General features: G+C 43.4%; 1 protein-coding gene across 8 annotated transcripts in view; it reads left to right on the top strand.

Moving 5' to 3' along the window:
* The window catches only part of mapk8ip3 (mitogen-activated protein kinase 8 interacting protein 3), a 68,785-nt gene extending 41,918 nt beyond the window's left edge, over positions 1–26,867 (top strand). For 4 of the 8 annotated variants that reach the window (XM_036937917.1, XM_036937919.1, XM_036937918.1 and 1 more), the window contains 21 exons: positions 2,236–2,387; positions 2,646–2,702; positions 5,864–6,034; positions 6,733–6,892; positions 10,795–10,845; positions 12,236–12,322; positions 13,184–13,348; positions 13,491–13,565; positions 13,696–13,786; positions 15,598–15,786; positions 17,257–17,446; positions 17,754–17,876; positions 18,138–18,218; positions 18,345–18,412; positions 18,611–18,759; positions 19,037–19,208; positions 19,639–19,752; positions 21,118–21,156; positions 21,737–21,913; positions 23,893–24,039; positions 24,314–26,867. In XM_036937917.1, coding sequence (XP_036793812.1) covers positions 2,236–2,387; positions 2,646–2,702; positions 5,864–6,034; positions 6,733–6,892; positions 10,795–10,845; positions 12,236–12,322; positions 13,184–13,348; positions 13,491–13,565; positions 13,696–13,786; positions 15,598–15,786; positions 17,257–17,446; positions 17,754–17,876; positions 18,138–18,218; positions 18,345–18,412; positions 18,611–18,759; positions 19,037–19,208; positions 19,639–19,752; positions 21,118–21,156; positions 21,737–21,913; positions 23,893–24,039; positions 24,314–24,441 — 2,586 coding nt within the window. In that variant the 3' untranslated portion in view covers positions 24,442–26,867. The remainder of the gene's footprint in view (positions 1–2,235; positions 2,388–2,645; positions 2,703–5,863; positions 6,035–6,732; positions 6,893–10,794; positions 10,846–12,235; positions 12,323–13,183; positions 13,349–13,490; positions 13,566–13,695; positions 13,787–15,597; positions 15,787–17,256; positions 17,447–17,753; positions 17,877–18,137; positions 18,219–18,344; positions 18,413–18,610; positions 18,760–19,036; positions 19,209–19,638; positions 19,753–21,117; positions 21,157–21,736; positions 21,914–23,892; positions 24,040–24,313) is intronic. The other 4 variants (XM_036937923.1, XM_036937920.1, XM_036937922.1 and 1 more) reach the window with 3 other exon arrangements.
* Positions 26,868–27,422: the final 555 nt, after the last annotated feature.

Genomic DNA, 27,422 nt, shown 5'->3' with positions numbered 1-27,422 from the left:
TTTACATAAGTATTCAGACCCTTTACTCAGTACTTTGTTGAAGCACCTTTGGCAGCGATTAAGCCTCGAGTCGTCTTGGGTATGACGCTACAAGCTTGGCAGATCTGTATTTGGGGAGTTTCTCCCATTCTTCTCTGCAGATCCTCTCAAGCTCTGTCATGTTGGATGGGGAGCATCGCTGCACAGCTATTTTCAGGTCTCTCCAGAGATGTTCGATCGGGTTCAAGTCCGGGCTCTAGCTGGGCCACTCAAGGACATTCAGAGACTTTCCCCGAAGCCAATCCTGCATTGTCTTGGCTGTGTGCTTAGGGTCGTTGTCCTGTTGGAAGGTGAACCTTTTCCCCAGTCTGAGGTCCTGAGCGCTCTGGAGCAAGTTTTCATTAAGGATCTCTCTGTACTTTGCTTTGTTCATCTTTCCCTCGATCTTGACTAGTCTCCCAGTCCCTGCCACTGAAAAACCTCCCCACAGCATGATGCTGCCACCACCATGCTTCACCGTAGGGGTGGTACCAGGTATCCTCCAGACATGACGCTTGGCATTGAAGCCAAAGAGTTAAATCTTGGTTTCATCAGACCAGATGCTGCCACCACCATGCTTCACCGTAGGGATGGTATTGGCCAGGTGATGAGCGGTGCATGGTTTCCTCCAGATGTGACTCTTGGCATTCCGTCTGGTCACTCTACTATAAAGGCCTGATTGGTGGAGTGCTGCAGAGATAGTTGTACTTTTGGAAGGTTCTTCCATCTCCACAGAGGAACTCTGGAGCTCTGTCAGTGACCACCGGGTTCTTGGTCACCTCCCTGACCAAGGCCCTTCTCCCCCGATTGCTCAGTTTGGCCAGCTCTAGGAAGAGTCTTGGTGGTTCCAAACTTCTTCCATTTAAGAATGATGGAGGCCACTGTCTTCTTGGGAACCTTCAATGCTGCAGAAATGTTTTGGTACCCTTCCCCAGATCTGTGCCTCGACACAATCCTGTCTCGGAGCTCTACGTACAATTCCATCGACTGTATGGCTTGGTTTCTGCTCTGATCTGCACTGTCAAATGTGGACCTTATATAGACAGGTGTGTGCCTTTCCAAATCATGTCCAATCAATTGAATGTACCACAGGTGGACTCCAATCAAGTTGTAGAAGCTCAATTTTGAGGCTCATAGCAAAGGGTCTGAAAATGTATGTAAATAAGTTATTTCTGTTAGTTATTTGTAATACATTTGAAAAAAATCTAAAATCCTGTTTTCGCTTTGTTGTTATGGGGTATTGTGTGTAGATTGAGGGAAAAAAATATTTAATACATTTTAAAATAAGGCTATAGCGCAACAACATTTGGAAAAAGTGAAGGGGTCTAAATTCTTTCCGAATGCACTGTACGTGTTCCTTAGACTCTTATCTTTAAGTGATGGGGTCAAAATATTTTGCAGTTTAAACCATTGAAAAGATAGAGGCATTTGTTGGAAGATAACAGAGACCTCTCTGTTTATTACAACCACATCTAGCGGCTACTGGAGATTCTCTCGCGACCCCATTTTCAAATCAGGTGACCCCTATTTTGGGAAACTATAAGGGCACAAGGCGAAACCAAAATGCAGACACAGGAGGCAGATGGTTGAGCTCTGATATTTATTACGCCAAAAGGGGTAGGCAAAAGACAGGTCGGGGACAGGCGAGAGTTCATAAACCAGGTCAGAGTCAAAACAGTACAAGGGGATAGGCAGGCTCGAGGTCAGAACAGAGTGGTCAGGCAGGTGGAAACAGCGTCAGGACAGGCAAGGGTCAAAACCATGATGGCTAGGAAAAAACAGAGACTGGGAAATAGGAGCTAGTTGACTTGGCAAAACAAGCCAAACTGGCACAGAGAGACAGGAAACACAGGGATAAATACACCGGGGACTAATGGGGAAAACAGGAGACACCTGGAGGTGGGTGGAGACAATCACCAAAACTGGTGAAACAGATCAGGGTGTGACAGAAATGCTGATCTAGGGGCATGTTAAGCTAACTATACCTCTTGGGTTGGCATTGAATAGTTTTCTTTCTGAAAATGTTGTGAAAAATAACATTTCTGATAGCCAGCACAGAACAGTTTGGGGTCAGCAGGCACAACAGTGTAAAAGGGTATGAATATGCCCTCTTTCCTCCCCCTTCTCTCTTCTTCCCTTCTCATCCTCCCCTCTCTCTTCCTCTCTTCTCTCCCCCTTCTCTCTTCCCCCTTTTCTCCCCCTCCTTTTCTCCCTCAGTACTCGTCTCCGATGGTGGATGGGGATGTGACTATGACGCAGCGTCGGCGTTTCACGCGGGTAGAGATGGCTAGGGTCCTGATGGAGAGGAACCAGTACAAGGAGAGACTAATGGAACTACAGGAGGCCGTCCGGTGGACAGAGATGATCAGGTGATGACAGGAGAAGGAGGAGTGGGAGGAGGGGAGTGAGGGGTGAAAGGGAGAGGAACCAGTACAAGGATAGGCTAATGGAGATGCTGTCGGCCGTCTGGTGGACAGAGAGGATCAGGAAAGGCAGGCCGTATCTCCTATATTTAGCATGACAATGACCAAAGACGTTGGCAAGACCAACAGGTCTGGGACCAGGCTAGATATATGCTGCACCCATGATTTATTCCTGCAAAAACATGTCTCTCTCTGACTCCTCAGGGCATCCAGGGAGAGTCCTCAGATGCAGGAGAAGAAGAAATCCACCATCTGGCAGTTGTGAGTTATTATCAGTGGCATGCAGCATAAAGGTGTCAGCATACTTCAGTTCGGCTAGCACCTAGTTTGGCTGGAACCGAACGAGTGTGCTCGCATATTCCCTTAAAAGATGTTCTCTTGAAAAATTAGAGAAAAGCGGCACTAGTTCTGTTTGTCAATTTTGAGACGACTCAAAATAGTCCTAATTAATCTAAGATAACTCAATAAATCAGTCATTTATTTTGACGTTTTTGCCGAGGAGTTCTTAGTTACAATATTATATCTAAACTAAGATGTTTGGTGCAGTATTTTTTTTGTGTTGAAAACGAGTCGTCTCTTGTTAAATGACCACAGACTTTATAGAAGAATCCCTACTGTTGACCAATCACGACGAAGGGACGTAGACTTCGGATTGCCTCGAAAAAATGTTGTGTGCCCGAACAGCCAAAAAACCCTTACCCGAAATCCAAAACGAACAGAAACGTCACAAAATGCCGTCAGCATATACAGTTGAAGTCGGAGGTTTACATGCACCTTAGCCAATACTCTGTTTTTTACAATTTCTGACATTTAATCCTAGTAAAATTTCCTTAGGTCAGTTAGAATCACCACTTAATTTTAAGAATGTGAAATGTCAGAATAATAGTAGAGAGAATAATTTATTTCAGCTTTTATTTATTTTATCACATTCCCAGTGGGTCAGAAGTTTACATACACTCAATCAGCATTGCCTTTAAATTGTTTAACTTGGGTAAAACGTGTCAGGTAGCCTTCCACAAGTTTCCCACAATAAGTTGGGTGAAATTTGGCCCATTCCTCCTGACAGAGCTGGCGTAACTGAGTCTGGTTTGTAGGCCTCCTTGCTCGCACACGCCTTTTCAGTTCTTTCCACAAATGTTCTATAGGATTGAGGTCAGGGCTTTGTTATGGCCACTCCAAAGCCTTGACTTTGTTGTCCTTAAGCCATTTTGCCACAACTTTGGAAGTATGCTTGGGGTCATTGTCCATTTGGAAGACCCATTTGCGACCAAGCTTTAACTTCCTGACTGATGTCTTGAGATGTTGCTTCAATATATCCACATATTTTCCTCCCTCATGATGCCATCTATTTTGTGAAGTGCACCAGTCCCTCCTGCAGCAAAGCACCCCCACAACATGATGCTGCCACCCCCTTGCTTCACGGCTGGGATGGTGTTCTTCGGCTCCCCCTTTTTCCTCCAAACATAACGTTGGTCATTATGGCCAAACAGCTCTATTTTTGTGTCATGAGACCAGAGGGCATTTCTCCAAAAAGTATGATCTTTGTCCCCATGTGCAGTTGCAAACCGTAGTCTGACTTTTTTATGGCGGTTTTGGAGCAGTGGCTTCTTCCTTGCTGAGCGGCCTTTCAGGTTATGTCAATATAGGACTCGTTTTACTGTGGATATAGATACTTTTGTACCGGTTTCCTCCAGCATCTTCACAAGGTCCTTTGCTGTTGTTCTGGGATTAATTTGCACTTTTTGCACCAAAGTACGTTCATCTCTAGGAGACAGAACGCGTCTCCTTTCTGAGAGGTATGACGGCTGTGTGGTCCCATGGTGTTTATACTTGCGTACTATTGTTTGTGCAGATGAACGTGGTACTTCAAGGCGTTTGGAAATTGTTCTCAAGGATGAACCAGACTTGTGGAAGTCTACAATTTTTTGGCTGATTTCTTTTGATTTTCCCATTATGTCAAGCAAAGAGTTTGAAGGTAGGCCTTCAAAAACATCCACAGGTACACCTCCAATGGACTCAAATTATGTCAATTAGCCTATCAGACGCTTCTAACGCCATGACATCATTTTAAACAAGTTGTTTAAAGGCACAGTCAACTTCGTGTATGTAAACTTCTGACCCACTGGAATTGTGATACAGTGAATTATAAGTACAATAATCTGTCTGTAAACAATTGTTGGAAAAAAGTAGATGTCCTTACCGACTTGCCAAAACTATAGTTTAACAAGAATTTTGTGGAGCAGTTGAAAAACTAGTTTTAATGACTCCAACCTATGTGTATGTAAACTTCCGACTTCAACTGTATGCGCAAACTCTGCCGAACTGTTTCAGCTGGGTAGCATGCTAAGTAAGGCTGTGTACTGTACACTACTGTTCAAAAGTTTGGGGTCACTTAGAAATGTCCTTGTTTTTGAAAGAAAAGCACATTTTTCGTCCATTAAAATAACATCAAATTGATCAGAAATACAGTGTAGACATTAATGTTGTAAATGACTGGGTGGCGCAGTGGTTAAGGGCGCTGTACTGCAGCGCCAGCTGTGCCATCAGAGTCCCTGGGTTCGCGCCCAGGCTCTGTCGTAACCGGCCACGACCGGGAGTTCCGTGGGGCGACGCACAATTGGCCTAGCGTCGTCCGGGTTGGGGAGGGCTTGGTCGGTAGGGATGTCCTTGTCTCATCGCGCACCAGCGACTCCTGTGGCGGACCGGGCGCAGTGCGCGCTAACCAAGGTTGCCAGGTGCACGGTGTAGCCTCCGACACATTGGTGCGGCTGGTTGGGTTGTGCTCTCCCGAGCCCGTACGGGAGTTGTAGCGATGAGACAAGATAGTAGCTACTACAACAATTGGATATCACGAAATTGGGGAGAAAAAGGGGTAAAAAAATAAAATAAAAAAAAAATAAAAAAATAAAAAAATAATTGTAAATGACTATTGTAGCTGGAAACGGGTTACTTTTTTTATGGAATATCTACATTGGCGTACTGTCATCAACCATCACTGTGTTCCAATGGTACATTGCTTAATTCCAAGTTTCCAAGGCTAATTGATCATTAGAAAACCCCTTTTGCAATTATGTTAGCACAGCTGAAAACTGTTATACTGATTAAAGAAGCAATAAAACTAGCCTTCTTTAGACTAGTTGAGTATCTGGAGCATCAGCATTTGTGGGTTCGATTAAGGCTCAAAATGGCCAGAAACAAAGACCTTTCTTCTGATACTCGTCAATCTGTTCTTGTTCTGAGAAATGAAGGCTATTCCATTTCTGATCAATTTGATGTTATTTTAATGTACAAAAAATGTGCTTTTCTTTCAAAAACGAGGACATTTTTAAGTGACCCCAAACTTTTGAATGGTAGTGTACAGTTAATTAAATCTTTACTGAACTTTCTGACTGTACATCTCTCTCTCTCTTCTCTCCTTCCAGTTTCGCCCGTCTGTTCAGTTCCTCGGCCAGTCCTCCGCCAGTCAAGCGTCCGTACTACAGCGTCAACATCCACTACAAATCCCCGTCCCCTGCAGGCTTCCCCCAGAGACGCAGCCACGCCATGTGTCAGATCTCCACCTCAAACCGAACCCTGGAGTTTTTCCCAGAAGAGTGAGAGAAAAACACACACACCAACCTTTTTTATTTACATTCTTCCCTCAATCTGTCTCTGTCCATACCTTCATCCCTCTATCCCTCCACCCCTCTCTCTCTCTCTGATCATCCTCCATCTCTGTCCCTCCCTCCTTCCCATTCCTCTCCCTCCATCCCTCCCTCTTATATCTCCGTCCCTCTATCCCTTCCTTCCTCCCTACCTCCATCTCCATCGCTCCCTTGTCCACCCTCTAACATTGTAGAGTTAGTTGTCTATGCATGTGTAGGGGAGAGTTTGGGGTTGCACTGTCGTAAGTGTAATCCTACAATATGTGTGATATAATTTATTACCTCCCATCATATTTTGAATCAGTTAGTAGTGTTCTTGCATGTGCCATCATGTTAAAGTGCAAAAGGATGTATGGTTGCTAGTTCATATCACTGCTTTGTCCATTGTTCTTAGTGATTATTGCTAAGTGCAGATCACATATTGTGATTGCTGCTTATTTTGCGCTCTACTCCTGTTTATGGGTGTGTTCTTTTGTTTTCCATTCATTTTCTCATAGCTGGCTGTAGCTTAACTGCTTAAAAACTCACAATGCTGCTGTAGCTTCTCTCTTTCTTTGCAGCAGCTTGGCCGCGCTTGCTAACGCTTCGCTTCTCTCTCTCCGCCTCTCTCTCTCTCTCTATGCCTTTCTCTCCACCCTCTGTTCTAGACTGGCCAGTAATGGTGTTGCGTCTCTCCTTAGCGACTCTGCGCTGTCAGCTCGTCGCGAGCAGCGCCGGGAACAATACCGGCAGGTCCGAGAGCACATGCGCCGCGATGACGGCATTATGCAGGCCTGCGGCTGGAGCGTACCACCACGCTTCAAACAGGTACCGTCTCTCATCCACCTGTCCGTCTGTCCGGCCGTTTGCCCACCAATCTGAGTATTTAGCAAGCATTCAGCGTGCAAGTAAAATGCCATCCATTCCATCCCAGCTCTGCAGATTTAGCTGCGAAGAGACAGAATCATTAGATCATTTGTTTTTGGTACTGTCCATATGTAGCTTGTTTTTGGTTGCAGGTCTAGGAATGGCTGAACTATTGTAACATTTACCTGGAGCTAACTCTGCTGGGTGATTTGAAAAGTCATAGTCAACCGATCAATAATATAATAATACTTTTAGCAAAAATGTTGTCTTTAATTTACAATTTGTAGAAACTATGAGACTAGAAAGGTTCAGAACTTTCGTGAAACATCAGAGCACAGTTGGAAAATATTGCAAATAGAAATAAAACATGGATGGTGTTAAGAGATACAGTGCCTTGCGAAAGTATTCGGCCCCCTTGAACTTTGCGACCTTTTGCCCCATTTCAGGCTTCAAACATAAAGATATAAAACTGTATTTTTTTGTGAAGAATCAACAACAAGTGGGACACAATCATGAAGTGGAACAACATTTATTGGATATTTCAAACTTTTTTAACAAATCAAAAACTGAAAAATTGGGCAGCAAAATTATTCAGCCCCTTTACTTTCAGTGCAGCAAACTCTCTCCAGAAGTTCAGTGAGGATCTCTGAATGATCCAATGTTGACCTAAATGACTAATGATGATAAATACAATCCACCTGTGTGTAATCAAGTCTCCGTATAAATGCACCTGCACTGTGATAGTCTCAGAGGTCCGTTAAAAGCGCAGAGAGCATCATGAAGAACAAGGAACACACCAGGCAGGTCCGAGATACTGTTGTGAAGAAGTTTAAAGCCGGATTTGGATACAAAAAGATTTCCCAAGCTTTAAACATCCCAAGAAGCACTGTGCAAGTGATAATATTGAAATGGAAGGAGTATCAGACCACTGCAAATCTACCAAGACCTGGCCGTCCCTCTAAACTTTCAGCTCATACAAGGAGAAGACTGATCAGAGATGCAGCCAAGAGGCCCATGATCACTCTGGATGAACTGCAGAGATCTACAGCTGAGGTGGGAGACTCTGTCCATAGGACAACAATCAGTCGTATATTGCACAAATCTGGCCTTTATGGAAGAGTGGCAAGAAGAAAGCCATTTCTTAAAGATATCCATAAAAAGTGTCGTTTAAAGTTTGCCACAAGTCACCTGGGAGACACACCAAACATGTGGAAGAAGGTGCTCTGGTCAGATGAAACCAAAATTGAACTTTTTGGCAACAATGCAAAACGTTATGTTTGGCGTAAAAGCAACACAGCTGAACACACCATCCCCACTGTCAAACATGGTGGTGGCAGCATCATGGTTTGGGCCTGCTTTTCTTCAGCAGGGACAGGGAAGATGGTGAAGATGGATGGAGCCAAATACAGGACCATTCTGGAAGAAAACCTGATGGAGTCTGCAAAAGACCTGAGACTGGGACGGAGATTTGTCTTCCAACAAGACAATGATCCAAAACATAAAGCAAAATCTACAATGGAATGGTTCAAAAATAAACATATCCAGGTGTTAGAATGGCCAAGTCAAAGTCCAGACCTGAATCCAATCGAGAATCTGTGGAAAGAACTGAAAACTGCTGTTCACAAATGCTCTCCATCCAACCTCACTGAGCTCGAGCTGTTTTGCAAGGAGGAATGGGAAAAAATGTCAGTCTCTCGATGTGCAAAACTGATAGAGACATACCCCAAGCGACTTACAGCTGTAATCGCAGCAAAAGGTGGCGCTACAAAGTATTAACTTAAGGGGGCTGAATAATTTTGCACGCCCAATTTTTCAGTTTTTGATTTGTTAAAAAAGTTTGAAATATACAATAAATGTCGTTCCACTTCATGATTGTGCCCCACTTGTTGTTGATTCTTCACAAAAAAATACAGTTTTATATCTTTATGTTTGAAGCCTGAAATGTGGCAAAAGGTCGCAAAGTTCAAGGGGGCCGAATACTTTTGCAAGGCACTGTAGATGGGAGGGGTTGAGTGGAGCTGAAGGGTGGGACTGAAAACAACAAGATAACTAATGTAAAATATACTGTGTCCGTAAAATGTATATACTGTAGATACAGAATTTTTGTGAAACAGCACAGTTAAAAATATATGGTGAATAGAAATAAAAACGGGATGGTCTTCAGAGATAGATGGGAGGGGTTGAGGGCAGATGGGATTAAAAACAAACAAATAACTATTCTAAAATACATTTTGTCCGTAAAATGTATACCCCTTCACTTTTCCCACATTTTGTTACATTACAGCCTTATTCTAAAATGTATTATTCCCTCATCAATACCCCATAATGACAAACACCCTTTTCTATGACACTCAAAATTTAGCTCAGGTGCATCCTGTTTCCATTGATCAGGATTATGTCGAGTCACAGATCTGGGGAAGGGTACCAAAACATTTCTGCAGCATTGAAGGTCCCCAAGGACACAGTGGCCTCCATCGTACTTAAATGGAAGAGGTTTGAAGCCACCAAGACTCTTCATATAGCTAGCTGCCCGGCCAAACTGAGCAATCAGGGGAGGAAGGGCCTTGGTCAGGGAGGTGACCAAGAACCCGATGGTCACTCTGACAGAGCTCCAGAGTTCCTCTGTGGAGATGGGAGAACCTTCCAGAAGGACAACCATCTCTGCAGCACTCCACCAATCTGGCCTTAATGATGAAGTGGCCAGATGGAAGCCACTCTTCAGTAAAAGGCACGTGACAGCCCGCTTTGAGTTTGCCAAAAGGCACCTGAAGGACTCTCAGACCATGAGAAACAAGATTCTCCGGTCTGATGAAACCAAGATTGAACGCTTTGGCCTGAATGCCAAGCGTCACGTCTGGAGGAAACCTGGCACCACTCATCACCTGGCCAATACCATCCCTACGATGACGCGTGGTGGCAGAATCATGCTGTGGGGATGTTTTTCCACGCCAGGGACTGGGAGACTGGTCAGGATTGAGGGATAGATGAACAGAGAAAACTACAGAGAGATTATTGATGAAAACCTGCTCCAAAGTGCTCAGGACCTCAGACTGGGTGGTTCACCTTCCAACAGGACAACTACCCTAAGCACACAGCCAAGGCAACACAGGGGTGGCTTCGAGACAAGTCTCTGAATGTCCTTGAGTGGTCCAGCCAGAGCCTGGACTTGAACCAGATTGAACATCTCTGGAGAGACCTGAAAATAGCTGTGCAGTCACGCTCCCTCTCCAACCTGACAGAGCTTGAGGGGATCCACATAGATGAATGGGAGAAACTCCCCAAATACAGGTGTGTCAAAGCTTGTAGCGTCATACCCAAGAAGACTCGAGGCTGTAATCGCTGCCAAAGGTGCTTCAACAAAGTACTGAGTAAAGGGTCTGAATACTTATGTAAATGTGATATTTTAGTTATTGTTTTTTTACACATTTGCCAAAAATTCTAAAAACCTGTTTTTACTTTGTCATTATTGTGTGTAGATTTAAGGAAAAAAACAACAATTGAATCCATTTTAGAATAAGGCTGTAGTGTAACAAAATGTGGAAAAAATGAAGGGGTCTGAATACTTTCCAAATGCAGCGTAAGCTGGAAGTAGAAGCCTAAGTGTTGTCCATTAGTTTACTCCAATTAGGGGTGGGGTGGTAGGGTTAGGGGAAAATAATAAAAGGAACATGTTTTTTTTAAATATCATATTTACAAAAGAATATATGGGGGATTGGAAATGATGCAGACAATTACATTGATGGAAGCTACAATCTATCTGCAATATTAAATTTACCCCCTAAACATAAATATATATAACAAAAAATGCCATCCATGTAGCAGTCAAAATACATAATGTCTCTCTAACTCTATTTCTCCCAAAGACTGGTGCTCAGCTGGACAGTGCACTGGAAGGCCCGCTGAAGAAACAACAGGCAAGTTACACCCACAGGGTCCCTCCCTAACCTAGCATGAGCCGCACTTAGTTACCCCATAGACCCATCACAAGACACACCAACAGACCTGACACAACACCTATACTGCATTCAGAAAGTATTCAGACCCCTTGACTTTTTCCACATTTTGTTACTTTACAGCCTTATTCTAAAATGGATTAAATACATGTTTTTTCTCATCAATCTACACACATATTGACAGAGCAATAACAGGTGTTTAAACATTTTTGCAAATGTATTCAAAATAAAAACAGATACCTTTATTTATGTAAGTGTTCAGACCCTTTGCTATGAGACTCGAAATTGAGCTCAGGTGCATCCTTTTTTCATTGATCATCCTTGAGATCTCCACCTGTGGTAAATTCAATTGATTGGACATGATTTGGAAAGGCACACACCTGTCTATACAAGGTCCCACAGTTGACAGTGCATGTCAGAGCAAAAACCAAGCCATGAGCTCGAAGGAATTGTCCGTAGAGCTCCGGGACAGGATTGTGTCGAAGCACAGGGAGCTTTCCTCTTTTGTTCTCTATTTCTATTTCACCTTTCTTTTTTTAGCAGGAGTCCCATTGAGATTAAGATTTCTCTTACAAGGGAGCCTTGCATATACACAATGTATAAATACAACATAATACAAAATTACAAAACATACTCAGGAGAATCATTCATCAGCATAGATGTCCCCAAACAACAATTTGAACTGCCTGAGAGGCACCAGTACATCTAGTTGCAGGGAACTCTGTAGATTGTTCCACACATGGGGTGCAAGGAAACCAAAAGCAGATTTATCCAACTCTGTGGAGACCGAAGGGATCTCCAGAGTTAGCCATCCCTAAGACAGGGTTTGGTCATTTGTACATTAAAAGTTTGTTAATGACGTTAGGTACTGCGGAATTGTATTGTTCCCCCAAGCAAGGGGGAGGCCAATGACATCAGAGGGCACCATCAGACCAACTTCTTAAATGTCCTAGTCCATGAAGTTTGCACTTGTATCTAGAAAACACTATTCTGCTCAAAACATATATATTTTTATACCTTAAGTGTGTGTACATTACTGTATTAATGTCCCAAAGTAGACACATCAACCTACAACACACAATCTGACATAAGCTATTGACACAATGCCCCTGTCCCTCAGTCATGTTAACAGACACCCCATAACCCGCTGACACTGTTTCTCTGCTATATCAACCTACCTCCAATCTCAAAGCTCTTCCCCAAGACACATCAGATATGTCAAAAGTGTGGTTATATGGCTATATGAATACAGCAATGTCGGTTTGATTTAATTGAGTGGTAATGGCTTCTTTTATTGGAGGTCTTGGAGCAGTTTTGTGATTGGAGGGTTTGTCTGTCTGTCTTCTCCCAGGCCAATGAGAAGGAGGACAACCGCATGAAGAATGTCCCTGTTCCTGTCTACTGTCGCCCCCTGGTGGAGAAGGACCCCAACAGGAAGGTAAACAAACAAACAAATATGTACTTGGTTAAAGCCACAATCTGCTATATTTACTGCTGTTCAATCAATCGTCATGTTAATTCATTATATATATACCCATTGATTCTTTATTTAACTAGGCAAGTCAGTTAAGAGCAAATTATTATTTACCATCACGGCCTACCAAAAGGCCTCCTGCTGAGATGGGGGCTGGGACTGATTTTTTATTTTTTAAATATAGGACAAAACACACCACGACAAGAGACACCACAACACTACATAAAGAGACCCAAGACAACAACATAGCATGGTAGCAACACATGACAACAACATGGTAGCAACACAACATGGCAGCAGCACAACATGGTAGCAGCACAAAACATGGTACAAACATTATTGGGCACAGACAACAGCACAAAGGGCAAGAAGGTAGAGACAACAATACATCACACAAAGCAGCCACAACTGTCAGTAAGAGTGTCCGTGATTGAGTCTTTGAATGAAGAGATGGAGATAAAACGGTCCAGTCTGAGTGTTTTTTGCAGCTCGCTCCAGACGCTAGCTGCAGCGAACTGAAAATAGGAGCGACCCAGGGGACCTTTAACAGAATGTGACTGGCAGAACAGGTGTTGTATGTAGAGGATGAGGGCTGCAGTAGATATCTCAGATAGGGGGAAGTGAGGCTTAAGAGGGTTTTATAAATAAGCATCAACCAGTAGGTCTTGCGACGGGTGTATAAAGATGACCAGTTTACAGAAGAGTATAGAGTGCAGTAATGTGTCCTATAAGGAGCATTGGTAGCAAATCTGATGGCCAAATGGTAAAGAACATCTAGCCGCTCGAGAGCTGTGTTAACAATGTGTGTAAACAAACTCTGTTTAGTTGTGGTGTGCGGCGGGGGTGGACCTGACGGGATGGAAGACATGCACTCAGGAAATTATGACAGTAAAGGCTGGCCCCGGCAACGGCGTTACGAATCCTCTAGCCATAGAGGAGGGAGAGGGAGGAGACGGCAAGAGCAACCACAGCTCACCAGAGAAGAGAAAGGTACTGTCTGTCTCTTGATCTAGTTGGTTTGTTAGTTAATTTAGCTAATGTTTTAGTTTGAAAACATACTTATTGCCCCTTCTTCCGTTTCTCACCCCCACCTCTCCCTCCTTTTCTGTCCCTCTCCCTTTCCTTCCCCCAGTCTAAGGAGCTCCATGAAACAGACACTATGAGTAGCAGAGTCTGGATCCTGACCAGTACCCACTCGGCCAGCAAGGTGTTAAATAATACTTTTAAATAATATTTTTTTGTTTCTAATAAGTTGTACTTGTAACTCAGCTTGTTGCTGCTATTTGTTTCAATTGATCAAATAATGAAAAACTATTATCATCATTATCATCATCAAGGTGGTCATCATTGATGCCAACCAGCCCGGCTCGTTGGTCGACCAGTTCAACGTCTGCAATGCCCACGTGCTCTGTATCTCCAGCGTGCCAGGTTAGCGGTCAAACCGTAACACAAACACATAGTACTCACCTATTAGACCAACTCTACCGCTACTTGACAACTTAGCACCCTACTACTATAATAACACAACCAGATCTACTACCACAACATGACCACATACATTAGCACTCACCATCTGGACCAAATCTACTGCAACTTGACCACTAAGGAATCTACTGCCATAATAACATGACTACCGACTACACCCTGTCTATTAACACAACACAACCATATAGCACTCTCCACCTGAACCAAATCTACTACCATGACATGACCATAGTATTCAGATCAAATCAACATAATATATACAGTGCATTTAGAAAGTATTCAGACCCCTTGACTTTTTCCACATTTTGTTATTTTACAGCCTTATTATAAAATTGCTTAAATTGTTTTTTCCCCTCATCAATCTACACACAGTACCCCATAATGCCAAAGTAAAAAAGGTTTTTGAGAAATTTTAGCAAATGTATAAAAAAAATAAAAACTGAAATATCACATTTACATAAGTATTCAGACCCTTTACTCAGTACTTTGTTGAATAACTTTTTACAGCAATTGGGAAGGTGAACCTTCACCCCAGTCTGAAGTCCTGAGCGCTCTAGAGCAGGTTTTGATCAAGGATCTCTCTGTACTTTGCTCCTTTTCATCTTTCCTTCGAGCCTGACCAGTCTCCCAGTCCCTGCCACTGAAATACATCCCCACAGCATGATGCTTCCACCACCATGCTTCACTGTAGGGATGGTGCCAGGTTTCCTCCAGATGTGACGCTCGGCATTCAGGACAAATCTTGGTTTCATCAGACCAGAGAATCTTGTTTCTCATGGTCTGAGAGTTCTTTAGGTGCCTTTGGGCAAACTCCAATCTGTCATGTTCCTTTTACTGAGGAGTGTCTTCTTTCTGGCCACTCTACCATAAAGGCCTGATTGGTAGAGTGCTGCAGAGATGGTTGTCCTTCTGGAAGGTTCTCCCATCTCCACAGACGAACTCTGAAGCTCTGTCAGAGTGACCATCGGGTTCTTGGGCACCTCCCTGACCAAGGCCCTTCTTCCCCGATTGCTCAGTTTGGCTGGGCGAACCAGCTCTAGGAGGAGTCTTGGTGGTTCCAAACTTCTTCAATTTAAGAATGATGGAGGCCACTGTGTTCTTGGGGACCTTCAATGGTGCATAAATGTGTTGGTACCCTTCCACAGATCTGTGCCTCGACACAATCCTGTCTCGGAGCTCTACGGACAATTCCTTTGACCCCATGGCCTGGTTTTTGCTCTGACATGCACTGGCAACTGTATATAGACAGGTGTAGACGGGTGTGTGCCTTTCCAAATCATGTCCAATCGATTGAATTTACCACAGGTGGACTCCAATCAAGTTGTAAAAACATCTTAAGGATAATCAATGGAAAAAGTATGCACCTGAGCTCAGTTTTAAGTCTCATAGCAAAGGGTCTGAAAACTTAAGGTATTTCTGATTTAAAAAATATTATACATTTGCAAACATTTCTAAAAACCTGTTTTCGCTTTGTCATTATTGGGTATTGTGTGTAGATTGATGAGGGAAAATATTTTTTCATACATTTTAGAATAAGGCTGTAACGTTTCAAAATGTAGAAAAAGGGAAAGGGTCTGAATACTTTCCGAATGCACTGTAATTCCATCTAAATCTACTGAACTAGAATCACATCTAATGTTTGTGCTTTTCTTCTGTGTGCATGTGTATGGGTGTGTATTTCTGTGTGTGCGTGCTTGTTTCTTTGTTTGCATATGTGCGTGTCTGTGTGTGCTTTTCTGTGTGTCTGTCTGCAGCGGCCAGTGAGAGTGACTACCCGGCGGGTGAGATCGTGCTGGACTCTGGGGAGGGTGGTGGTGAGGAGACAGGTGGGGTGGAGGGCATGCTAGCAGGCATCACCCTGGTGGGCTGTGCCACCAACTGTAGCGTGGTCCGCAGCAACTGCTCCTCGCGCACAGACACACCCGTACTGGACCGGGGGCAAGGTGAGAACCCCAGAGATTTATCTATTGTGCCTTCAGAAAGTATTCATACCCTTGACTTAGTCCACATTTTGTTGTGTTACATCCTGAATTCAAAATGGATTAAAAAAAATAAAGAATCGTACCCATCTACACACAATAACCCATAATGAGAAAGGGAAATATGTTTTTATTAATGTTAGCAAATTTATTGAAAATGAAATACAGAAATATCTAATTTACATAAGTTTTCAGACCCCTGGGTCAACACTTTGTAGAAGATGCTTTGGCAGCGATAACAGCTGTGAGTCTTTCTGGATGAGTTTCTAAGAGCTTTCCACACCTGGATTGTGCAACATTTGCCCATTATTATTTTCAAAATTCTTAAAGCTCTGTCTAATTGGTTGTTGATCATTGCTAGACAACTATTTTCAGGTCTTGCCATGGATTTTCATGTAGATTTTAAGTCAAAACTGTAACTAGGCCACTCGGGAACATTCACTGTCTTCTTGGTAAGTGACTCCAGTGTACATTGGCCTTGTGTTTTAGGTTATTCTCCTGCTGAAAGATGAATTCATCTCCCAGTATCTGGTGGAAAGCAGACTGAACCAGGTTTTCAACTAGGATTTTTCCTGTGCTTAGCTCCATTCCATTTCTTTTCAACCTGAAAAACTTCCCAGTCCTTAACGATTACAAGCATATCCATAACATGATGCAGCCACCACTATGTTTATGGAGAGTGGTATTCAGTAATGTGTTGTATTGGATTTGCCCCAAACATATAACACTTTGTATTCTGAACAAAAAGTGAATTACTTTGCCACATTTTTTGCAGTATTACTTTAGTGCCTTGCTGCAAACAGGATGAAGGTCTTGCCATTTTTATTCTGTACAGCAGGGTTCCCCAACTGGCGGCCCATGGGCTCAATTTGACCGTGTTAAACACTATTATTGCACACAGAGTGAGTCCATGCAACTTATTGTGTGACTTGTTAAGCAAATCACTTATAAACTAATTTAAGCTTGCCTTAACAAAGGGGTGTGAATACTTTCTGAAGGCACTGTATATGTATCATCGGGCTTGCAATGAAGAAATATAGGCTTTAATTGCGGCACAATTCTTCCTCTTCTTCTTGTCCCTCCTCCCTGTGGCTCTCCCGCTCAGTGGGAGGCTGATTTCGGGTGAATCTAGTTGGGAACCTCCACTATATATGTTGGTGTATACTGTATATCCCAGCAAGTGCTGATATGTCCCCCCCCCCCAGTAGTTTCCCCTCTCATTGGAAGCTGCACCCAGCCCAGTCAGTTGAAGAGTTATAGTTAATAGGCCTCCACATGTTTAAAAAAAAAATCCGATATGATATCAATTGCAAATAACACATTTCAACTAATATCAATAGGGACTTTCCGTATTAGTGCCCATCTATAGTTAATAGGTATAGTTGTAGTAGTATATAGTGTATAATGTATCACCCTGTGTCCCTGTCGCCTCAGCTCCTATGGCTCCACCACTCAGTGGGAAGCTGCACCCAGCCCAGTCAGCAGAGGAGGCCACAGAGGCTACAGAGGTAGCTGAGCCGGCCGCCAGCGAGACAGACAACACCTTGGGACCTCCAGGGCCCTTCATGGAGCACGTCTTCACAGACCCCCAGCCTCCGGTGGTTGATGCTGGCCAATACGACCGGTAAGACACAAGATTTGACCAGTTTTGAATTGCTAGTAGTTGTAAAGAGAAGAATATCGCCAGTACATTATTGAAAAGTTGTCATTGAAACTTTCAAAAATGTTCCAAGTTTTCAACATTTTTACTGAAAGTGTATTTACATACACTTTAGTTTGATTTGATTTAGTTTTAGTCTAACTTCTACTATTTAAATCCTTTAGTCATCTCTTTACATTTCTGCAGCAGATAATACTGCCAACATGCTACAGTAGTTGGACTGTGGTAGTCTATAGTGGACTTCAAGACAACTCTCTGTGTCCCCTGTCAGGTGTGCAGGCCAGTCAAAAGAGGAGTCTAACTCCCCACCCCAGGAGACGGAGGATGGAAGCGACGACCCGAAAGCTGGAACCAGCGTAGCCCCCACCATGTGGCTGGGAGCACAAAATGGCTGGTGGGTAACTAATCACTTAATGCCTAGCTAGTGGTGGGAATGTAATATGGGACATCATAGTGATGTTGTTTTCTAAAAAAGTGCAAAACATTTATTTTTACAACTCTTGACCACAATGTCACAAAAAACATCATCATGATTTTTTCGGCAACCAGTTTTGCCTCCATATGTCTCCCAACCCATAACCGATAACCGATAACCCTAACCCATAAAACCCTATCTCTGTCTATGTCCTAACTAAGCTTTACATCCCTTCTCCAGGCTTTACGTCCATTCGGCAGTGGCCAACTGGAAGAAGTGTCTCCACTCCATCAAACTGAAGGACTCTGTGCTCAGTCTAGTGTTAGTCCCCCACTACTGACCACTGTCTGCTTTTAGAATGGCCATTTTTACCAGTCCTTCATTAATGTTGTAGTAAATGGGTGTATGTTGCTTTGTGTAACATTAGCGTGACTGTCTCTGTTTCAGGCATGTGAAGGGTCGTGTGCTTGTGGCTCTGGCAGACGGGACACTGGCTATCTTCCACAGATCTGAGGGTAACGTAAACTTAACCCTAACCTACCTAATTCTTCTGAGCTTTCACCTATGAGCCTTAACCATTAACTGTCTGCTGTGCTCAAAAAATGACATTCCATGAGAGCAACATTACTTTTTCTAATCGTGATTTAAAGCTTTACATAATTTGTTTATGTGTGTGCATGTGTGCCTGTGTGTGTGTATCTCTTTATCTCCAGATGGGCAGTGGGACCTGTCTAACTACCACCTGATGGACCTGGGTAGACCGCACCACTCTATCCGCTGCATGGCCATGGTCCATGACAAAGTGTGGTGTGGCTACAAGAACAAGATCCATGTCATCCAGCCCAAGAGCATGCAGATAGAGGTTGGTCACAAGAGGGGAGGGACTGTTTGCATAGTAGAGGAAGTTGCAAAGTAACCTTTTTTGAGACCTGAAGACTCACGCTAGCTCCCAGACATAATAATGCCAAGACATTAGCCCAGTGGGCTAACCCAGTCTTGAGTCTATCTGCAGTTATGTTGCAGATAGAGATGGGTAGGGGAGAGCTCATGTAATGTCGCTCCACATTGATAATATTCTGAAATAAATCAAAAGTAAATCAATCCACCAATTCACCCCCCTAACCACTCTCCCACGTCAGAAGTCCTTTGACGCCCACCCTCGCAGGGAGAGCCAGGTGAGGCAGCTGGCGTGGATCGGGGATGGGGTGTGGGTGTCAATCCGTCTGGACTCCACGCTGCGTCTCTACCACGCCCTCACACACCAGCACCTACAGGATGTCGACATCGAACCCTACGTCAGCAAGATGCTGGGTAGGAATAACCTAAGCTAAACAGCAGGAATGAAGTCAATTTCCATGTCAATTCAGAAACTAAACTAAAATTCCAATTCCAGTTTTCCTCTATGAAAAAGATATGGAATTACAGTTTACTTCCTGAATTGACTGAATTGAAATGGAATTGACTGCAACCATGCTATCCAGCTCTGGCTAGGCTGGTGGTCCAAGATCTGTTTGTGTTGTACGGCCAATTTGTATGTTGTCATATCAAGACAATGACTATCGGAGTTGGCAAGACGGCTCAGACAGATCAGATCTGGGACCAGCAGGCTAAGCTTCGGCCAACTCATTGATAGGACACCATGTTATTTGACTCCACTTTTAGTCTATTGACATGCATCCAATGTATGGATTGACCTGTGTTCTATCTCTTTCTCTCTTCTCTCTCTCACTCTGATTGACAGGTACTGGCAAGCTGGGCTTCTCCTTTGTGCGAATAACAGCCCTTCTTATTGGTGGAAACCGCTTGTGGGTGGGGACTGGGAATGGTGTGGTCATCTCCATACCACTGACAGAGAGTGAGTTTGAGTGGTGCGCACACACACCTCTTTGATTCCACTATTCTGTGTTTATGTCTGCTTCTGTCTTTTACTTTCCCTTTTTATACTGAACAAAAATATAAATGCAACATGCAACAATTTCAAAGATTTTACTGGTACAGTTCATATAAGGAAATCTTTAAATTTAAATAAATTCATTAGGGCGTAATCTATGGATTTCACATGACTGGGAATACAGAAATGCATATGTTAGTCACAGATACATAAAAAAAAAGTAGGGGCGTGGGTCAGAAAACCAATCAGTATCTGGTGTGACCAAGATTTGCCTCATGCAACACGACGCATCTCCTGATCAGGCTGTTGATTTGTGGCCTGTAGAATGTTGTCCCACTCCTCTTCAATGACTGTGCAAAGTTGCTGGATATTGACAGGAACTGGAACACGCTGTTATACACATCAATCCAGAGCATCCCAAACATGCTAAATGGGTCACGTCTGGTGAGCATGCAGGCCATGGAAGAACTGGGACATTTTCAGCTTCCAGGAATTGTGTGCAGATCCTTCCGACATGGGGCTGTGCGTTATCATGCTGAAACATGAGGTGATGTCGGCGGATGAATGGCACGACAATGGGCCTTAGGATCTCGTCATGGTATATCTGTGCATACAAATTTCCATTGATAGAATGCAATTGTGTTTGTTGTCTGTAGCTTATGCCTACCCATACCATAACCCCACTGCCACCATGGGGGCACTCTGTTCACAATGTTGACATCAGCAAACTGCTCACCCACACAACGCCATGCACGTGGTCTGCAGTTGTGAGGCAGGTTGGACGTGCTGCCAAATTCTCTTAAACGACGTTGGCGGCTTATGTTAGAGAAATGTACATTCAATTGTCTGGCAACAGATCTGGTGGACATTCCTGCAGTCAGCATGCCAATTGCACGCTCCCTCAACTTGAGACATCTGTGGCATTATGTTGTGTGACAAAACAGCTCATTTTAGAGTGGGCTTTTATTAAGGTGCACCTGTGTAATGATCATGTTGTTTAATTAGTTTCTTGATATGACACACTTGAATGGATTATCTTGGCAAAACAGGGATGTCAACAAATGTGTGCATATAAACATTTCTGGCATCTTTTATTTCAGCTCATATAAAATGGGACCAACACTTTACATGTTGCTTTTGTATTTTTGTTCAATGTATATCGGTCTGTCCATTTTTCTGTCTTCTCTTATTCCGTAATGGCTTCTCTTCGTTTTCTCTCTTTCTCTCTTTCTTTCTCTATTTTATGGCTGGTATCCCTGTACTTGTCCTCCCTGTCCTGATTGTCACTCTTGTCCACTCTCTCCTCTCCTCCCTCCTTCCCTCCCTTAGCGGTAGTACTTCATCGGGGACAGCTCCTAGGTCTGAGGGGTAAGTTAGGACTCCCTCTGTCCCACAGGGATGGTGTCACATACATCTGCCTGCCTGTCTTACCTCCATCTCCCCTTAATCGCTCTCCAACATAGGCCTGGTTCAGTTTCAGTCCTAAGCACCCTTATTACCCTAATGTTCACATATCTGATAGACTGGATAGGTGTGAGTAATATAGTGATTGGACCGGAGTAAATTACAGTATATAGCACTTGTGGAGATTTGAGAGGATTAGATTTGAGAGGATTATCTCTCCAACAGGACAAGCACATGTTTGTTCATAAGGCCACCTATCCAGTCATTTCAGATCTGTCAACCACAAAGGGGACGAGGGGCTAGGGGCCGAAATGGAACAGAAACAGTGGTCTGGTGGTCTGGATCTGATTCAGGGAAATTACTTTTGTTCACGTGTAACTCTGCATGCTATCTTCAGCTATCTGCCCAATTGATGGGTCTTATTGGCAAGCCTGCTCTGTGTGTGCTAATGTGATTGGATGGTCTCATGCATCAATGTCCTTGTCCTATTCGCTGGTCTGTCAGATGTTCTGATTGGCTATTGACGCCACTCTCATCCCGATAGCCAACAAGGTGTCTCCGACGTCGTCCGGCGGCGTGGCCGGGGGTGTGATTCATGTGTATGCGGACGACAACCCAGAGAAAAGCAGCGGCAGCTTCATCCCATACTGCTCCATGGCCCAGGCTCAGCTCTGTTTCCATGGACACAGAGATGCCGTCAAGTTCTTTGTCTCTGTGCCAGGTCAGTTAGTAATCATAATTTGATTTTATAAAGTCAATAAAAGTAAATAGAGTTTATTATACTCTTAAACACATTACATCAAATGTGGAGTAATTGACTAACTAAAAAGTATTATACCTACTGTCAATACTCTCAACTTGATGTATTTGAGGACTGTGAGGATGGACCAGGTTGTCAACTGGGCACTAAAATGCAAAAGTGGTTTACAGTGTTTAATTTGTGGGTACCTATTGGTAACGTCCTTTACTACTATGTGACAACTGCTATTGTAAAAAGGGCATTATAAATACAATTGATTGACTGATCTCTTTCTCGTTACCTGTTAAAAAAAATATGTTTACATACACTTTGGTTGGAGTCATTAAAACTTGTTTTTCACCCACTCCACAAATTTCTTGTTAACAAACTATAGTTTTGGCAAGTCAGTTAGGACATCTACTTTGTGCATGACACAAGTAATTTTTCCAACAATTGTTTACAGACAGATTATTTAACTTATAATTCACTGTATCACAATTCCAGTGGGTCAGAAGTTTACATACACAAAAATTACTGTGCCTTTAAACAACTTGGAAAATTCCAGAAAATTATGTCATGGCTTTAGAAGCTTCTGATAGGCTAATTGACATAATTTGAGTCAATTGGAGGTGTACCTGTGGATGTATTTCACGGCCTACCTTCAAACTCAGTGCCTTTTTGCTTGACATCATGGGAAAATCAAGATAGCTCCACAAGTCTGGTTCATCCTTGGGATTAATTTCCAAATGCCTGAAGGTACCACATTCATCTGTACAAACAATAGTATGCAAGTATAAACACCATAGGACCACGTATCCATCATAATGCTCAGGAAGGAGACGCGTTCTGTCTCCTAGAGATGAACATACTTTGGTGCGAAAAGTGCAAATCAATCCCAGAACAACAGCAAAGGACCTTGTGAAGATGCTGGAGGAAACCGGTACAAAAGTATCTATATCCACAGTAAAACGAGTCCTATATCGACTTAACCTGAAGGCCGCTCAGCCAGGAAGAAGCTACTGCTCCAAAATCGCCATAAAAAAGCCAGACTACGGTTTGCAACTGCACATGGGGACAAAAATCGTACTCTTTGGAGAAATGCCCTCTGGTCTCATGACACAAAAAGAGAGCTGTTTGGCCATAATGACCAACGTTATGTTTGGAGGAAAAAGGGGGAGGCTTGCAAGTCGAAGAACACCATCCCAAACGTGAAGCACGGATATGGTAGCATCATGTTGTGGGGGTGCTTTGCTGCAGGAGGGACTGGTGCACTTCACAAAATAGATGGCATTATGAGGGAGGAAAAATATGTGGATATATTGAGGCAACATCTCAAGACATCAGTCAGGAAGTTAAAGCTTGGTCGCAAATGGGTCTTCCAAATGGACAATGACCCCAAGCATACTTCCAAAGTTGTGGCAAAATGGCTTATGGACAACAAAGTCAAGGTATTGGAGTGGCCATAACAAAGCCCTGACCTCAATCGTATAGAGAATTTGTGGGCAGAACTGGAAAAGCGTGTGCGAGCAAGGAGGCCTACAAACCTGACTCAGTTACACCAGCTCTGTCAGGAGGAATGGGCCAAAATTCACCCAACTTATTGTGGGAAGCTTGTTGAAGGCTACCTGAAATTTTTGACCCAAGTTAAACAATTTAAAGCCAATGTTACCAAATACTAATTGAGTGTATGTACACTTCTGACCCACTGGGAATGTGATGAAAAAAAAGCTGAAATAAATCATTCTCTCTCTACTATTATTCTGACATTTCACATTCTTAAAATAAAGTGGCGATCCTAATTGACATAAGACAGGGAATTTTTACTAGGATTAAATGTCAGGAACTGTGAAAAACTGAGTTTAAAAGTATTTGGCTAAGGTGCATGTAAACTTCAACTGTGTGTGTGTGTGTGTGTGTGTGTGTGTGTGTGTATAATTTATTTTTTTCTGTGCTTCTGTCAGGCAACGTGTTGGCCACCCTAAATGGTAGTGTGCTGGACAGTCCGTCAGAGGGTCAGGGGTCCTCGGCACAGCCGGAGGCTGAGGCTCAGAGCGTACATAATGTCCTGGTGCTGAGTGGAGGGGAGGGCTACATCGACTTCCGCATCGGTGAGGAAAATCACTCACGCATGCACGCACACTCTGCCATATACACCCTAGTCCATGTGGCGCTCTTTTGAATTACAAATCAAATTCTACTTGTCTCCAGATTATCTACCCTTCTGCCCTAGTTGTGCACTTGTTCATTTCACTTAATGCATTTAAAATACCAATCCAATGCTTTTATGTGTGTGGATGTGCAGAAACACTTCAGTGCAAAGGTTACAGAAAGCGGGTGTGTCTTTTCATGCTGACTGACTCTCTCACGTCATCTGTGTGTCAGGTGATGGTGAGGACGATGAGACGGAGGAAGGGGAGGTGTCGGGGGGCGCCCCGCAGATGAAGCCTGCCGTGTGCAAAGCCGAGCGGAGCCATATCATCGTGTGGCAGGTGTCCTACGTCCCCGAGTGACACTCCCACCCTCTAGGGTCACCTTGCATCCCCCTGTCCCCCTTCTTGCACCCAGATGATCACCCCCTTCTCCCATCCTAAAACTAACCCACCCTACCCACCCCGCTCTTTCCTGCCCCTGTATCTACCCCTGGTCATCTACCCCTGGTCATGATGTAACTATCCCTACGGCCCCTGTACGTACCCTTTTAACTATCGATATCCCCTCCAAAGACCTTGTAACTACCTATTGCCTTGTAAGTATCACTCCCCCAGTCTAGTGACTTTCAAAATACATTGACCTTCCCCTCCCTCCCTCGCCCTGTTTTTTGCCGCTTCTACCAATGTAATCGTCTCCCCCACTATGAGCCTTGTAACTACCCCTGCCCCCTAACTACCTCCGGCTACCCTGTATCTACTCCCTAAAGCCTGGAGTGTCTTAAATGGCACCCTAGTCCCTATATGGTGCATTACTTTTGATAAAGACCCATATTCCGCTGGACAAAACTAATGCACTATATAGGGAATAGGGTGCCGTTTTAGATGTCACTCAGATGTACTTTCCCCTGGAAGTACATCTGTATCTCTCCTGTATTTGACCTTTGACTTGTAATGGCCTGCATCTTCCCCCAAGCTACCCCCTGATACCTACAATCACCCCTAACCCAACCCTTTCTCGCCTCGCCCACCTGCATCTTATCAACAACACAAGTACAGGAACATTAAAGACTACTGCATAATATAACGTCTCTCCAGAAATTACCCAAGTTTTGCCAACCAGTAATCCCAAAACTATTTATGGTATGACTTACTAAGACCCCCCACCTCCAATCAGCTTTCAGCTCACTGAACCACGCTGGAAACAGAGACAGCTGATTGGTCAAGAGGAATTCAGAGATAGGCAGCTATTGGTCGGAGTGAGTGACACGGTCACTAGCCGCTCATTGGTGAGTTGAATGTAGAGAGAGAGACTGACAGGTGATTGGTTGGTTCAGGGTGATTTTACCTCAGCCAGCTGTTAGTTAGAAGGTGAGGAGACGTTGTTGAATGTACTGGGGAAAAAAACAAGATCAGTCTTGAATGCCTGTAAATACAGTGAAGTTTGATCAGGAGGTGTGCAGACTCAGGATGCCTCGGAAATGGCGCCCTATGCCTTTTTATAATACTACTTTTGATCAGAGCCCTATGGTTCCTTGTCAAAAGTAGTGTACTATATAGGGAATAAGGTGCCATTTGGAATACAGATGTAGTTAAATTCATGGGGGATAACTGAGCCAGTAAATCAGGTGTAGTGGAGTGAAGAGAAACTTTTGTTTTGGCATCAGAGGATGAACAGGGATTTGAATTGCTCCACATTAGAAGCAAGTTTCCAGACAGCCTTAAGGACAGATTGGCCGTGTTTGAGCGGATCAAATATGTGATGCATTGTGGGTAAATTGTGACTGATCTACAAATAATAATGAGTAGTTATTTATGATGCAAGGTGATTTGTAGATCAGTCAGGCTGCACTGTCGATCAAACCCAAACTCTCCTGTAGAGAAAATGGACAGGTAAAGAGGCTCAGTTCTGTTTCGGCCTTTGTAAAAACCTATCTAGTCTTCTCAGGTCTGTGAACACCAAAGGGGTAAGGGCGAAGGGGAAAGTAACCGTGCCAAATAGTGGAAGGAGAGAGAGTGCCAGGCATATCCTCGACTGTGGGCTGTTTGGTTCATAACTAATTCACCTACCGCCCACTCTACTCTGATTCCCAGACTGACAGTTGGACAGTGAGGTTTGTGCATGGTTGCCTGTTTTGAATGACAGCTGTAATTGACGATTCTGTAACTCTCCAGACATGCCCAAGGCCCCTCCCCTTCTTGTTCAGTATGTTACTCATATGTTGATCTCTTTATCTGTGTGGATTAAATATTAAACCTATTTGTGCGCTGAAAACCAGAGGCTGTGTTGTCTGTCGTTCTCTGTTGATTGACTTATTTTCAACCTTTTTTTGTGATCTTTTTTTTTATTTTACTTTTTTAATTAGGACCAGAATTCAATCTGATTGCAAGGCCAACCTATGCCGCATTTAAAGGTAATTTCCGATTGAGCCGACATACAGTATGCAGAGTTTACTGTGAATGAAGTCTCCGCTAACATGGGAACATTGCCTTTAAATGATGCTGCAGTTCTGAACTTCCGGGTTTACGGATTGAATTGAAGATGTACAAAGAAGTAACAAGGACAGTGGTTCAGATTCGGAAGAGTGAAGCTCAAGTCCATTTGGAACATACCCTGTCAACTTTAGGCACCTCTAACAGCAGTACTATAGATGTTCATGTTGCACAGTGGACATTACGTTACATTTTAGATCCTGGTTAAAAGTCCTTTGAGTACAGTACATAGCCTATCACACATACAACCACCCTTAATGTATATGACATACCTGTAACAATAAAGGAATGAAATTCATTGAGAATTTTTTTATTCATTTCAATTCATTCATCCAAATTTATTTGAAGCGATACAGTTGGCTGTTTGACCACATTCAGCGTTTACAAACTTCCTTCTTCACTGTTGGTTCTCCTCTGAGGTTTTTTGGATTATGATGAGGTAAGAAAGCAGGACACAGCTTCTTCATGACATATTCTTCAAAAACCAAGAGGTGTTATGTTACAGACGACATCTTTAAAACTGCTAAAATAAATAAAATAAATACACTGACCAAACTGTGAATGTGTGCCTTCAGATTAAAACACAATAAATCACTATGAATGAATGAGATTAGAAATATGTGCCCTTTATTCGCCTTTCTCTCTTCTCTTTCTCTGTCAGTGGTTATTGCTAAGTTTCAGAGAGAGCACTATTGCATTCCACATCCATGACCGTCCAGTACATACAGAAAGCAGCAGCAGATATGCAATTAAAGAACCTACAGTACAAGGATTCTCCTTGCAGTGTAAATTCAATCTTAAAGTTAACTCACTGTGAATCTCACACCTTGCAGTTTAATCTCAATGTTATA

Source organism: Oncorhynchus mykiss, chromosome 12, assembly GCF_013265735.2.
Source record: "Oncorhynchus mykiss isolate Arlee chromosome 12, USDA_OmykA_1.1, whole genome shotgun sequence".
NCBI lineage: Eukaryota > Metazoa > Chordata > Actinopteri > Salmoniformes > Salmonidae > Oncorhynchus > Oncorhynchus mykiss.
This window is presented reverse-complemented; position numbering and strand designations above follow the sequence as displayed.